General features: G+C 28.6%; 1 protein-coding gene across 1 annotated transcript in view; it reads left to right on the plus strand.

The window, feature by feature from the left end:
- Positions 1-4,623: 4,623 nt before the first annotated feature.
- The window catches only part of LOC129915809 (uncharacterized), a 31,330-nt gene continuing 21,948 nt past the window's right edge, over positions 4,624-14,005 (plus strand). The window contains exons 1-2 of the mRNA XM_055995496.1: positions 4,624-5,131; positions 5,568-5,773. Coding sequence (XP_055851471.1) covers positions 5,098-5,131; positions 5,568-5,773 — 240 coding nt within the window. The 5' untranslated portion in view covers positions 4,624-5,097. The remainder of the gene's footprint in view (positions 5,132-5,567; positions 5,774-14,005) is intronic.

The raw sequence follows: 14,005 nt of genomic DNA on the forward strand, positions 1-14,005 counted from the left end.
ATAAAAAAAAAACCACAAACCCACATCCTTTTAGCACACGAAATTATCTCACCAGATAATTCTTCCACTAGAAAAGCACTTTAATAATTTCCGGAAAACGGAAGAGCTAGGTAAAACTGTCCAATGACGCACGGCGAGTTCTAGGAGGTAACCTACTTGTTTGTTATTCTAATTGATTTCCAACTCATTAAGCATAATTTAAACTTTTGGCTTGAGTGGAAACGAAGAGGTATACTTGAATTCACTAGTATGCCAGAACCGTGACCCTCTAAAATTAAGGATTTAATTTTTGTTTTCATTTTGTGTCGAGATTTTTCTGTGGTCCAGTGTAAGGTTAGCAAAACGATTCCTGTAAGTTTTATGTGAGAGAACTTTGGAAAGGATGAGATTTATTGGAAATTTGCAACAGTTAATTGAACTTCTGAATTCTTATAAAAACTTTTTTTTTCTGAATTAAAAAACCCTTTTTTTAATTTTTGTTGAAAAATTTTAAATTAAAACAAAACTTAAAAAACGCATTACATAGTGATATTATTATTTACTGGCTAAATTCTCATAAACGGAAATACTTGTGACAAATAAAAAAACTTTGCAGTTCTCGGTGTGAATTTCAACAATTCTTTTCCTCAAATATAATTAAATCGGTCTGATTCTCGGGAGACAAACGTTCTGGTATAATCTGATTATGTATTTCTTAAGTAATCTCTCGCTTTAAATTAAATTGAAGTGCTCATTGTCAACGACATCGCAAAAACAATAAATAAATTGCTTACATAAGTTATTGCACTTGTCCACTTGCCGGCCGCCGGCCGGTTTGCATATGAACCAAGAAGGGTGGAGGTCAGGATCTTGTAGCGCATTTGCCTTGCACGTTGCACCTGACACTTACGAATCTCTTTGCTTCTCTCAACATGCATATAATAACTACAACACAGTTTAGTGTTGATAGACTTATTGTAGTGTGACCATATTATAAGTGAATGTGAAATTGTGTCCCGCAATTCTGTATGCCTATATCTCAAACTACAGTCCAAATAAGTGAAACGATGTGATTCAAACTTGCTATGTAATTGTTTTTATTTATTCCCTAGAGAGGAAATTGCTATTTTTTTAAGACTAAAATTAATGGTACAACGAATACAGAAAAGGTTATTTTTATCAAAAAACGGCTACAACGATTTCGATTAAAGTGTTTGTGTGTAATCTCGCCAATATGGTCGTACTTTTAAAATAAAATCATTTTTTTAAATGTTATTTAACGGTACTTCACCGTTTTCTTTATTTTTTAATTATTTGTAATCAACGCAATCGATTTCAACAGAAATGTTTGTAAAGAAGCGTTTTAGTGAAAAAAAAATATCACATTTTTTAATATTGAATGAAAAAACATACAAAAATGTCGTTTAGAAAGATGTTCTTTTAGTTTTAAAAACAAGTTACATATGTTTTTTTTTTTTCATTTTTATAATTTTTTGTTTGTCAAGCTAAATTAAAATTCTTTTTCGTATTGTATGTTCTGTGGGAAAAACTACGTTATTTTTACGTCAGACCGTGTAATCCTCTTGCAAGAATTTGAAGTATAGAACGAATTAAGTTTTTTAGATTAACTATGAGAAAGGTGTCAGCCAATTTTTCAGTGCGGGAAGTCATTCTGCACATTTAGAAAATGAGCATTTTATAAAATGGTGATAATCCACAAGGATAATGCAATGCAGTTTTTTGTGAAATTTCCAAAAACACCCACTTTATTTTGCTCCCTAACGATAATTAATTATTGTGTTTTTTTTTTTATTCTGTTTTTAATTCTTAATTTTGAAAACTTAATTTTGGAAACAATAGGTTCCAGTTGCATTCCCATAAGTTTCTATATCTGCAAAGTTGGTGAATCGCGGTGAGATAGTGTGACCGGTTCAGATAGCTTAAATTTAACTTGTCAGAAATATATAAAGTTTTTCTTGTTCAAAATAAGTTAAAAATATATAAAAACTCACGGGAATGTTAGTGGAACGTTGTGTCAAAATTTGAAAACGTAGGTAAATAGCCAAACATGTTGACTTCAATTTAAGATTTATTGAAGGATAGATAAGAAATATATTGAGAAGATTTTATTAAGAAGAATTAAAAGAACAATCTTAGACTCAATTCACTATCCATTAAATTGATAGCCACCATTAAAATTGAGAAATCTGACAAATTTAAAAATTTTTCTTTTTAAATGGCGTCTTTAAATTTAATGAATTTAATTAAAATAAATTGCACGACTGGGGTCGCACGTACTTGCTCTTATGGTAAAAGTTACTCTAATGTTAAAGTTTAAAATTTGATATTTTCACGGAATTTCGTTAGTGGTGCAAAAAAAATAAAATCTGTTTTTATAAATAATTAAATGCCGTTTTAAATGATCTTTTACAAAAAAATAAGTATGCCATTTTATTTCTAGTATAAAAAGGAATTTTCAGAAAAAAATTTTCGAAAATCGTTAGAGCCGTTTTTTAAAAAAATAATTTTTTATATATAAAAATTTTCTAACATTTTTCAAAAAAAAAGTTGATATGCAATTTTGAATAAATAATTAATTTACACATAAAAACAAAATTTCAAAATTTTTCACCAACTCGTTTCCAAAAAATTGATTTTTCAAAAAAAAATTTTGAAATATTTTTTAAAAATCCAAAACTGTGTTTTTTGAAAAATTTAAAATTTTTTTAAATAATGATTGTTTAAATGTTTCTGTATTAAAAATTTGGTCGAAATCTGTTTTGTCGTTTTTGAGAAATTCATAAATCCAAAAAACCGTTCTATGGCAGGTATCGTTAATAACGGTACAAAAAATATTTTTTTTATTATCAAAGGAGGCTCTTATCTGTAACAGTAAGCAGAAAAATTTTAATCAAAATCGTTAGAGCCGTTTTTGAAATAAATCAACTTTTCTGTTTCCGTTATATGACAGGTACCGTTAGTTTTCGTCCTAAAAAAAAAACTTCAATTTCTCCTCTAGGGAATCACCCAAAACTGTTAACTACCAAGTTTGAAGAAAATCGCTTCAGTAGTTTAGGCTGTAGCTCAAGGTTCCTACAGACAGACAGACAGAATTGCCGGACCCACTTTTTTGGCATTCTCCATCATCGTAATGTCATGTAAAATTGTTATCTCGAGTTCGATTTTTTTTACGAATCCTAAACTTGCCCTATAGTACTTATATCGCAAGTAAAAAATAACTTCGTGCTAAGACATGTAATGTAGCCTCAAAAACGGCTAAAAAGCGGCATTTTCCATTTTCAAACGGGGTCTCAAAATTCTTTAGAATAGTATAATTGAAAATTGATAGAGCTGTTGTGTAACGACATAATAGAGCCTAATATATTTAATTTTTTTTTATTTGAAAATATTCTTAATGTCAGTGATGTCAGAATTTGTAATACATGTTCACAATTTTCTGTTTATTTTGAAAAAATTTCACCAAATTTTCATTAAAAAAAATTGTAATTGAAAATTCATCCACCGATAATATCTACAGCATGAAAGAAAGGTTTTTCCCAATATCTCCTTTCAAGAACAAAATGTTATATCGTTACAGTAGAAAATTGACCAATTTAATTAAAAAGCGATATTTTTTGACGATATGTTGCAGAAAAAATAAAATGCACAACTATGTCGCACGTACTTGCTCTTATGGTAAAAGTAATTTAAAAGCTTTTTATAAAATAACTTAAGTATAATTTTACATTAAATGGAATTTCATAAGAAGTGTTAACAAAATATGTATTACAATTTTTTTTTATTACTCAAAAAACTGAGAGACTGAGACCCTTTTTTTCAAAACATAATTTGACATACAAATTTCCTAAAATAAAAAAAAAAATGTTGTTTAAGAAAACTCGAAAATTTTCCACAAGCTGCTAGTCCAATCGGGTGTTGAAGTTTTTCAAGTTAACTTAACATAAAGTGAAATAGGACCAATAAAGGAGTCTGATGATCGGTTTGCTGCCCCTTAAATTGATGTCAAAACTCCATCTTATGAATTTCAATTTTTTCATTATAAAAAAATACTGCAAATAAGTTGCATAAGTTGAAGAAGGCATATTTGTAAGAAAGTCGACCAATAATATTTTGCAAAAAATGTTTCATGCACACATTTTACATAGATTTTTTTGATGCAATATATTTTTTATTTAATGCAATTATTTGTTTGCTATATAAAATTACGAAAAATGTTCGATTTGCATTAAAAAAAATTATTTTAAAAAATAATATTTATATGCAAAATAAAATTAAAGTTGCAACAAATATATATATTTTTTTTTTAAGTTTATAATGCTTTTTTTTTTTGCTTTATAATTTTACAACCCTGGTCCTGTTTTAAGACACATCTCACAAACTTCTCATTGATATCAATCTCAGATTTCATTAAGTGGAGACTGTAGAGTATGTCAAAGTTAATACTTTTCACATATTAAATATTTTTAATAACCCATTCCACACAAACACAATATACAACAATTGGTCACACTAACTATGGTGAAAATAAAGCATTGATTTGATCACTTTTCAACATTTTCTTTTCTCTTATCAGTTCCAGACTTCGGAGCACAGGCTTTAATAACGTCGAATATCGCAACGCGGATGGTAAAAGTAAAAGCAGTCTCTCTGCTACATAAATGTCTGTCTTCAACCATTAGTATAGCAGCCTCTGGCAGCGTCATCGTCGTCATCGTTGATTGGTACCACTTGATCTTGGAATCAAATTTAACTCGACTTGACGGCCAATTAACTCTCCCAGCTCCCAGTCTCAGTCTTGATCCCAAACGTCGAGGATCGCCGACAAGTTCGGATTGTTTCTTTATAATATCGAGACGCGCATCTCTCATCAATCCAACAAAAAACAAAAGAAGAAAACATGATAGCAGGATCTTCTATCTCTATCCAACCAATTGTTTTTAAACGCGCGCACTAAAAACCTTATCAGTGTTATCGACTCAATTTTTTATATAACCGTGTGGCTATACTGTTAAATATATCGTTAATTATATTTTTATAAATCTATATATATTTTTTCCGCCAGAAGTGATCCAAAGAAGTGTTTCCGGCGGCGGTAAAATGAGGAACCGTCAAAAGTGTTCAGTATTATTTTGTATGTTATCGATTTTTTTTTTTAATTTAAGATCTAAAAGATTCGAGCATCCTTTTAAATAAAAAATCTAAAATAAGTGATGAAGTCAGATCTTAATTTAAATTAGCATCATAATTTCAAATATATATAGTTTTGTTGATGTTGAAATCTTGTGGGAAAGTTATCTCGATATACAGTTTCATACCTATACATTTGTATATATGAAAAAAAAATATTTTTTTTTTGCTGCTCTGTGTCGATAATGCTTATCAACACTGTTGAGCGTTCTTTTTTTTTCGTTTCGATAATCTTTGGTTGTGTGGTGATCACAAAATTTTATTCAAATTTTTGAAATGGCTCTCGATTCTTTTTTTACTTTTTTTTCTTGGAAATAAACGGATATCAGTGTCAATTATTATGTCTTCTTGTTTTTTTTTTGTATTTTTTTTTACTTCAGATTTATTTTTAATAATTATCGATGCTGGTAGCACATTTAATATTATTGGAATAAATAAACAAATGCTTTATGAGTATGAAGGAAATGTTGCGGTAGGAGCTAAAGCTCCACAGGACGATGAGCATCCCGCACCACCCTCATCCGGTTGGGTTGTACGGGGAAAATTAACCCTACAAAGGCAGAGTTTAGAAACTCTGGCTGCAGCTGTAAGTATTTTATTTTAACATTTTAACTATACTGAACCAAATCCTTACGTAAATACAACAACAAAATTCGTTGAGCCAACGAAAATTTAATTAATTTTCAGCCGATGAAAAATTGAATTGGCTCAACGAAATTGCTTTCATACGTTAATGAAGAACTTCATCAATCAACGAAAACTGTAGTATTTTAATGTAATTTTTCATAAAATTTTTTGATCGAGAATTAATGAATTTTTACATCATTTTACGAAATTTTTTCATCGATTAACGTAAAATTTAATTAACCACGGTGATATTTTTCGTTAGTCAATGTATTTTTTGATTAATTTATGAAAGGAACTTTCGTTAGCTAACGAATTTTTTCGTAAATTTTATGAATATTTTAATTAAATTACGAAAAAATATTCTTTAGCTTACGAAACTTTTTATTGTATTAATTATTTTTTTTTTTTTTGAGATTATTCTTGCATTCTTTTCGTAGAATTACGAATTTTTTCGTTAACCTACGAAATTTTTCATTCATTTCATATAAAAAAACCTGAAGTTCAGAAAATCCGCTGAAAATTTTTAACCATAAAAAAAACATACCTTCTTTTAATTTTTTAATAAATTGGCGTTTCGTCCCCTCCACCGGGACTTGGACTCATCAGTTGACTTATCGTGAGACACCTTATGTATACGCAAATATTTTTTATATTCAGCTCAACTTACATAGATTTTTAAACAAAAACCTAATGTGAACTATATCCAGCAAGATTAAATTTTTAATCATTAAAACAGAAATGCACCCAAGTCTACGTAGTATATGAAGAATTTTCATAAGTTTATGAAGATTTTCGTTACTTAATTAAAACTTTGATAAAGTAAGGAAAAAATTCTTATTTTTATTCTTTAAAATGAGTATGAAATTTTTCGTTAATTGATGAATCTTTTCATTAAATTGGATTTTTTGGCACTAAAAAGGGAGAAAAAGTGTATGAAACGTTTTCATTAATTGATGAAAGTTTTCATATTACGAAAAATTACATATTTTCGTTGAGCCAACGAAATTTATTATTTTCAGTGATAGGATAATCGTTAAATGTTATAAGATTTATCGAATTAATAGTAATTGCAAATGAATTTCATTCCAGTCATTTTTGTTAACCTAGTTTAAGTATATCGTTGGATATCTCACACTCTTTGTGTTTTTGTCATCTATATTAACAATTCTTTTATAGGCACAACGGCACAAGTCCTTCAAAAATTTTAATTTGATAGTTAGATATCTTATCACAAACCATCTTCTAACAAAATATATTTTTACCCCTATCACATACACATTTGGATCAACTATCAGAAATTGCTAATTTTATAGTTAATTTAATTTTATTTATATTTTATATTGATGATGCAAACGAACTATTCAATGAAAGCCGAACCAACCTCTTCTTCAATATTGGATGGCTTCTCTCAGCACCTATTATCCAAACAATTTGGATTTTAATGAGGAGATTATACTCAAACATTAAATATAGTCCGTTAAGCATATTAGTTGTGGATCATGGTGATATAAAAAAAAAAAACATTTAAAATTTCTTCTCTAGCCGGAATTTTCTTAAAAATTTTTTTTTTGAAAAATGTTTGTAAAAATTTAACAAGTTAAATTAAAACAATAGTTTCGAGGTATTTCGGATAATTTTACATAATAAGGGTATTAACGTAACGAGATAATTTTCTACTTTGCAGAAAAATAGAAAATTCCGCAAAAGGTTTAAATGAACACCCCAGAAGAAAATAATTGCGTAAACAAGGGAAACAAACAGCTGTTTGTTAAACGTCAAATTGAACTTGTTTAATTAAAAAAAATGAGTCAAGCTAATTTTGCAAATACTATGCAACAATAAAAAAAATGTACTATTTTGCTCAAATAAAACAATATTCTCTTTTCAATATTAACATATTTTATTTGTGGTTATCTGAATAATAAGACATAAATCGCGTTCCAGATACGGGGATCCCAGATAGCCTATCCGATATGTGATTGAACACACCCAAAGTTTATCTGATTTATTTTCTACGGTTTCTGCTTCAAATTTGTGAGATAAAATTCTATGATTTGCGGAATATTTTTCCCATACAAATTTTGACAACTCATTTCTACCGATAGAAAATTCTACAGTTTCTACGGTTTCTACGGGTTTTCCGCGTTTACGTGAATACCCCTACTATGATGTCATAAGAAAAAGTGATGACAAATCGAAAAGGGGAGAGTGCATGGCACATTTGAACACTTTTTGCTTTCGCAACTGCTTGAATGAAATGTGTTCGTTTTATTGATCTGCAAAGTTGACTAATATTGAACAGCAGGGTGTGTCACTTTTGTATGGCCGAAAAAAAGTACTCTAATTTTTCCAATGTAATAGTGGTCAAAAGTTTTATTAGGGTCTATAGTTTCATAATATGTAAAAAAAAATTATAATATCGTTCGTCTTTTTTTTGGCTCGCTCAAATCGGTATATGTTGTTAAGAAAAAAAACGATTTTATATGAAATAAAATGCACGACTGGGTCGCACGTACTTGCTCTTGTAGTTCAAAGCTTCTTTATCTTAAATATCTATTGGAAATTTAAGATTTTGTGGAGAAAAAAAAAATAAAAACAAAAAAAAAATCGAAAGTTAAAAAAATTCAATTTTTTAAATATTTTTTGAAAAACTTTTTTTTTAATTTTTTTTTACATTTTACACTATGATGTCTGTGAATTTTGAAAAAAATGACTTATGCTTTGATGAAATATATGAACTTAAAAAAAATGTCAATTTTTGAAAAACGGCAACGCCATATTTCCGCTCTCGGCATTTTTTTGAGAAAAACTAAAAACGCAGTTTTGTTGGAATCAATAAGAGTACTGCGCACACCAAATTTAAACGAAATCGTTAGAGCCGTTTTCGAGAAATTTGAAATACCTCGAAAACGTTATATGGGAGATATGCGTTAAATTAGAGATATTAAAAAAATAAAAAAAACGGTCCTAGGGAATTACGTAAAAATCATCTGTACCAAGTTTCAAGCAAATCCATCCATCCGTTTAGGCCCTAGCTCCATGTACAGATGGACGTACAGACGCACAGACGCACAGACCGACGGACGGCATGACGAAAACCACTTTTATGATCTTCTCCATCATCGTAATGTTGGTTTTGATTAAAACCTCGATTTTTTTTTTCTACACGAAACCAATACTTGCCCTATAGAGCAAGTAAAAATGATTTTTTTTAATTCGTTTATTTTTCGCAGCCCCTTTACTTAGTGTTGAATTCCAACAAATATAAGCTTAAAAGTTTTTTCTTGGAATAATCTTTGTTTTTGTATCCAAACATATATTTCAAAATCTCTAAAAATCCAAATTTCTTCGATTTTTTCCCATATATTGAGCGAGCCAAAGATATTTATTAAAATGAAAATTGCAAACGCAGGATTTAATTTTGATAAGCAATGCAACTTTTAAAAGCTATTACATTTGAAAATTCCATACTTTAGCATTTTGACACACCCTATATGAACAGTGATATTGAGCTTCGATTTCAAAAATCATTTGATTAGTTAACTAAATATTAATATTTTGTGTTTAACTTAAATTTCAAAACATTGAATGCAAATGTTAACAAAGCTGATGTTTTTTATGTACCAGGAACGTTAAATAGTGTAGGCAGAGTGTAGGCAGTTTAGATTTAATTTCTATTCCTCTTATAATCGAGATCGGTCTAGTCTCTAGTAGAACTTAAAGTATTCAGGCATTTTTTTTTTAAAACCTTCAATTTGTAGTACATTTTCCAATTTTCTTCTTTAATTTTGCCCACAAATGCTAGTTTTATTGTTCTTTTCAAAAGAACATAACGATTTATTAAATGAAACACATTAAAGCTTCCTTAAAATATCTAATACAAACTGATGAGGGTGGTTTTGAACATGTTCAAAAGTGCCCCAACACACTTGTTCAAAGCTACCCCAACTGTGTCAACGACATTAAATGTTGAATAAATATTTAAAATTAATATATTTATTCAAAAACTCACCGTGATTAACTTCCAAATATATTAACCATTATCAAAAATTTTATTCCGCTTTGAAATCACGCAACAATTTTTTTTAAAACCCTTACAACTAAATATCTGAAACGATGCACCACCATTATAAAAATCACTTTCCACCTATAAATCTTAGAGCTAGCCGAGAAAATCGAGGAAAGCCATTGAAGTTTATGGATATGATGTTGATGGGTTAAAATATCGAATTACTTCAAAAAAATATTGATAAGCTAAAATTTTATAAGCAGTGTTCAAATGTGCCCCACTCTCCCCTACTTATATAAATTGAAAATAGAAAAACTTTATTTCATCTTTTCCCAACGATTCGTCTTTATTCGCGACTTCTTCAGGGGTTTTAATAGATCTTTATTTAACGTAAGAACAAAATAAAAAAAAAAATTTTTTTATTTTGTTGCTTATTTTACAAAAAATGTCTTTGATTTAAGTAAAGTATGTTTTTATTTTTAAAATGAACCACCTTAATCTAAAATGTTTTCCTTTGATTTAAAAACTTTCGTATTTGGTCCCAAATTATTTATATTTTACTTTGATTCAGAGTATTTTTTTTGTTCTGGCTCAGTGTAGAGCCATATCTTTCCATGTTTTATATCTACGAATACATATATGGACCTTGACCCAGGGCCCATGCAAGTTTAAAAGTGCTTATTTTATTTATCATTTTTTTTACCGAGCAAGAAAGATCAATCACCCCCCTTTTGAGCAGGAGGGCCATAGAAAAAAAATATTTAAATCCACGATTGTACCAACAATTCTGTGCTATATGTATGTCTTTTAAAAAAGCGTTTGATCTTATTTTCAATTGATTTTCTAAATCAAGTTGTTTTATGTACTGTTGAAACATGTTGAAAAACAAATTTTAATTTGTTTTCTAAAAGTTTTGCGTTTCTAAGAACTATAACTATATGCATATAAATATTTCTTTTTGTTTAAAGAATGAAAATAAAGACTCCTTTTTTCCAAAAAGCCCTTTTTCACAAAAATTCACAAAACTATTTTAATTATAACACCGATTGACATTTCCTTGTGAAAAAAAGGAATAAGCCTTGAAATTGTTTAACTAAAATATATTTAATTGTTTGTGATTTTGATCACTAAAGATTTATTTTATGCTATACAACTTTACCAAAATTCGTTGTTCGTAAAATGTACTGGTACCGAATTATTTGATGAAATATTCTTTTGCACATCTTTAATACAAAATAATAGATCAAGCTCTCCCTCGATGTGGAAAAATTGTAGTTTTCACTTGAGCCAATTAAACGAAACTGACAAAATTTGAACCGCAATATGTTGGAAACCAATAGTTCCACAGAGTCAGAGATGATTTCCTATTATTGGAAATTTTAACTTTAAGGCTGTGAAATAGTATTAACTTTCTACTTTAAAGACAATTTGAGTGGACAAAATCATAATGAAACAAATTACCATACAAAGTATCTGCATGTCTGCCCTTTAAACCAAGTACAAGTATTGTCACTGAAGCTGAAAACAATTTCAAATTTCAAAAAAAAAAAAAATAAATAAATATTGTTCAAATGAAAAAAACTTCCATCCTTGCAAAAATATTTTTTTATACATTATATTTTTTTAGACATTATCAAACAATACCAACACATTCCAGTTATTATCCGGTTAAGATAAAGAATGTTCTAAGAGATGATTATTTTGCACTCGACAGTAAATTTCACATTTCAAATGAATATTCTTTGACATTATTTTTGCATAACTGATAAAAATTATATTTGAGAACGTATTAAGTATGCGAATACTTTAAAAGAACAATTATAATTTTGTGTGTTCTTAGTAATAACGGCATAAAAGCGTGGGAAAACTTGGTTAGCAAACATTTGGAAGACATTAACTCTTTATTTTTTGTAAAGTTATAGATTATAGATTTTCCAAAACAGGTTCAGTAACTGTACCATGAGAAAAGTCGGGACTTAAGGATTTAAAGAATTATTTTGTAAAGGGCTCAGCTAGTCTTTGATGCACCTATTTTAAAAATTTATCGAGTACCTACAAAATTAGATTTTAATTTTGGGTACACTGAGGGAAAAAACAACGATAATTTAAAATCAAAGTAGTACCTATATACAACGTTAAGTAGTAGTAGTAAATAATTTTATTTCCATAATCTAAAAAAAATTGTTCTACTAGAACAGCGTTAACAATGCATGGACTTTAATCATTAAACAAACTTAAATCAAAGTTATTTCAACCTTAAAAAATATTGGCAGCCACTGGGGATCGATTCTAGAACACTTGTGCTTTGTTATGAGTGTTTTACTATGAGGCTTTCTCACTATTTAAAATTAATATGATCTTGTAGCTACATCGCATACCATTTTGGGGCTGTAAAGTATTTTGGTACTTCAATACTTTAAAGTACCAGTACCTTTAGTACTTTTGAGTTTGTACCAGTAGGTATGTACCTGCTCGAATTTTCTCATAAAAGGCAAAAACCGTCTTTTAGATTCTTCTTATTTTATAACAACATCTATTCTAAAATTCATAGACAAAATTAGCACCATTTTGAAAAATTGAATTTTTTTTCGAATGTAATTTTGTGATGCACTGATATATCAATTATATAGATAAGAGTTGAAAAATAATGCATTTAAAATAACAACTCAACCGTTTTACTAACAGCTTCCATGCTCTTTGAAGTGAAATTACAAGCAATCTTTAAGTTCTTTTGTTTTAAGGTAATACAAAAATAAGAGCAATGTCAATAAAAGGAACAGTAGTATCATTAAGGTTTAAAAATGTTACACAGATAAAAAAAAAATGCATTTAAAATCAAAAAATTATTTTCACTTACTTAATTTTATTATTTTTTGATAAAGTATTTTTTTTTTTTCAATAAGAAAAAAAAATTGTTGCATTTGTAACACTCTCAACAACTTTTTAAACAAAAAATTAAAATAATTTTTAAAAAAAGTTTGTACCTCAGCTCTTTTGCTTAAATGAGGCCAATTTACGCCTGATAAAAAGAGATTTATTAAAACAGATGAGGCGACCTACCCTCAACGTTATACCTGTTGAGGGTTATATTTTCATAATTCTAGTGTCAAGACCTTTGTTGTCCTTGACACTAACCATTGCACAATGTTCTTCTGGAACTTAAAACTGGTGTTTCATTGCTGTAAATTGGTAGGGGAGAGTGGGGCACTTTTGAACACCGCATATAAAATTTTAGTTTATCAATCTTTTTTAGAAGTTATTCGATATTTGAACCCGTCAACACCATAACCATAAACGTCAATGACTTTCCTTGGTTATCTCAGCTGGCTTTCAAATTTATAGATGGAAGGTGATTTTTATAGTGGTTTTGCATTATTTCAGTTTTTTAGTTGTAAGAGTTTAAAAAAAATTTGGTGCGTGATTTTAAAACGCAATTCAATTTTTGTCAATGTTTAGTAAATTTTAAACTAAATCACGGTGAATTTTTGATTGAATATATTAATGTTAAATATTTATTTAACATTTTATGTCGTTGACACAGTTGGGGCAGTTTTGAACAAGTGTGTTGTGGCACTTTTGAACATGTTCAAAACCGCCCAGCAGTTTGTATCGGACATTTTAAGGAAACTTGAATGTGTTTCATTTATTAAATCGTAATGTTCTTATAAAAAAAATAATGAAACTAGCAATTGTGGCCAAAATTAAAGAAAAAAATTGCAATATGTACAACATTATTGAAGATTAAAAAAATGCCTGAATTCTTCAAGTTCTACTAAACTGATCTCGATGAGAACTCGATTATATACAACTTAAGCGGTATAGAACTTAAAGTCAAGCTGCTTACACCAATTAGAGGTCCTGGTAGGTACATGAAGAACATCCACTTTGTTAACATTTGCATTTAATGTCTAGGAATATAGGTTGATCACAACATAAATCTATTTTACTCTGAGAATCATAAATGGTATGAATTCCATTATCTAAGTTATGTTTCAAACGAATTTTTCTTGTTTTTTGTTTTCTTTTCTACTAATAAATGTGATAAGTGATAGCTAAAGTTTAAATTTTAAGGTTATTTTTTCTGAGTTTTTATTATTTTTTGGTTCCTTGAATATGATATATATGTAATTGTCAATTTTGAGTTTGTGTAATGTGTATGTTCTTATTAAAAAACTAATAAAA

The sequence above is a fragment of the Episyrphus balteatus genome, chromosome 3 (genome assembly GCF_945859705.1).
Source record: "Episyrphus balteatus chromosome 3, idEpiBalt1.1, whole genome shotgun sequence".
In the NCBI taxonomy this organism is placed as follows: Eukaryota; Metazoa; Arthropoda; class Insecta; order Diptera; family Syrphidae; genus Episyrphus; species Episyrphus balteatus.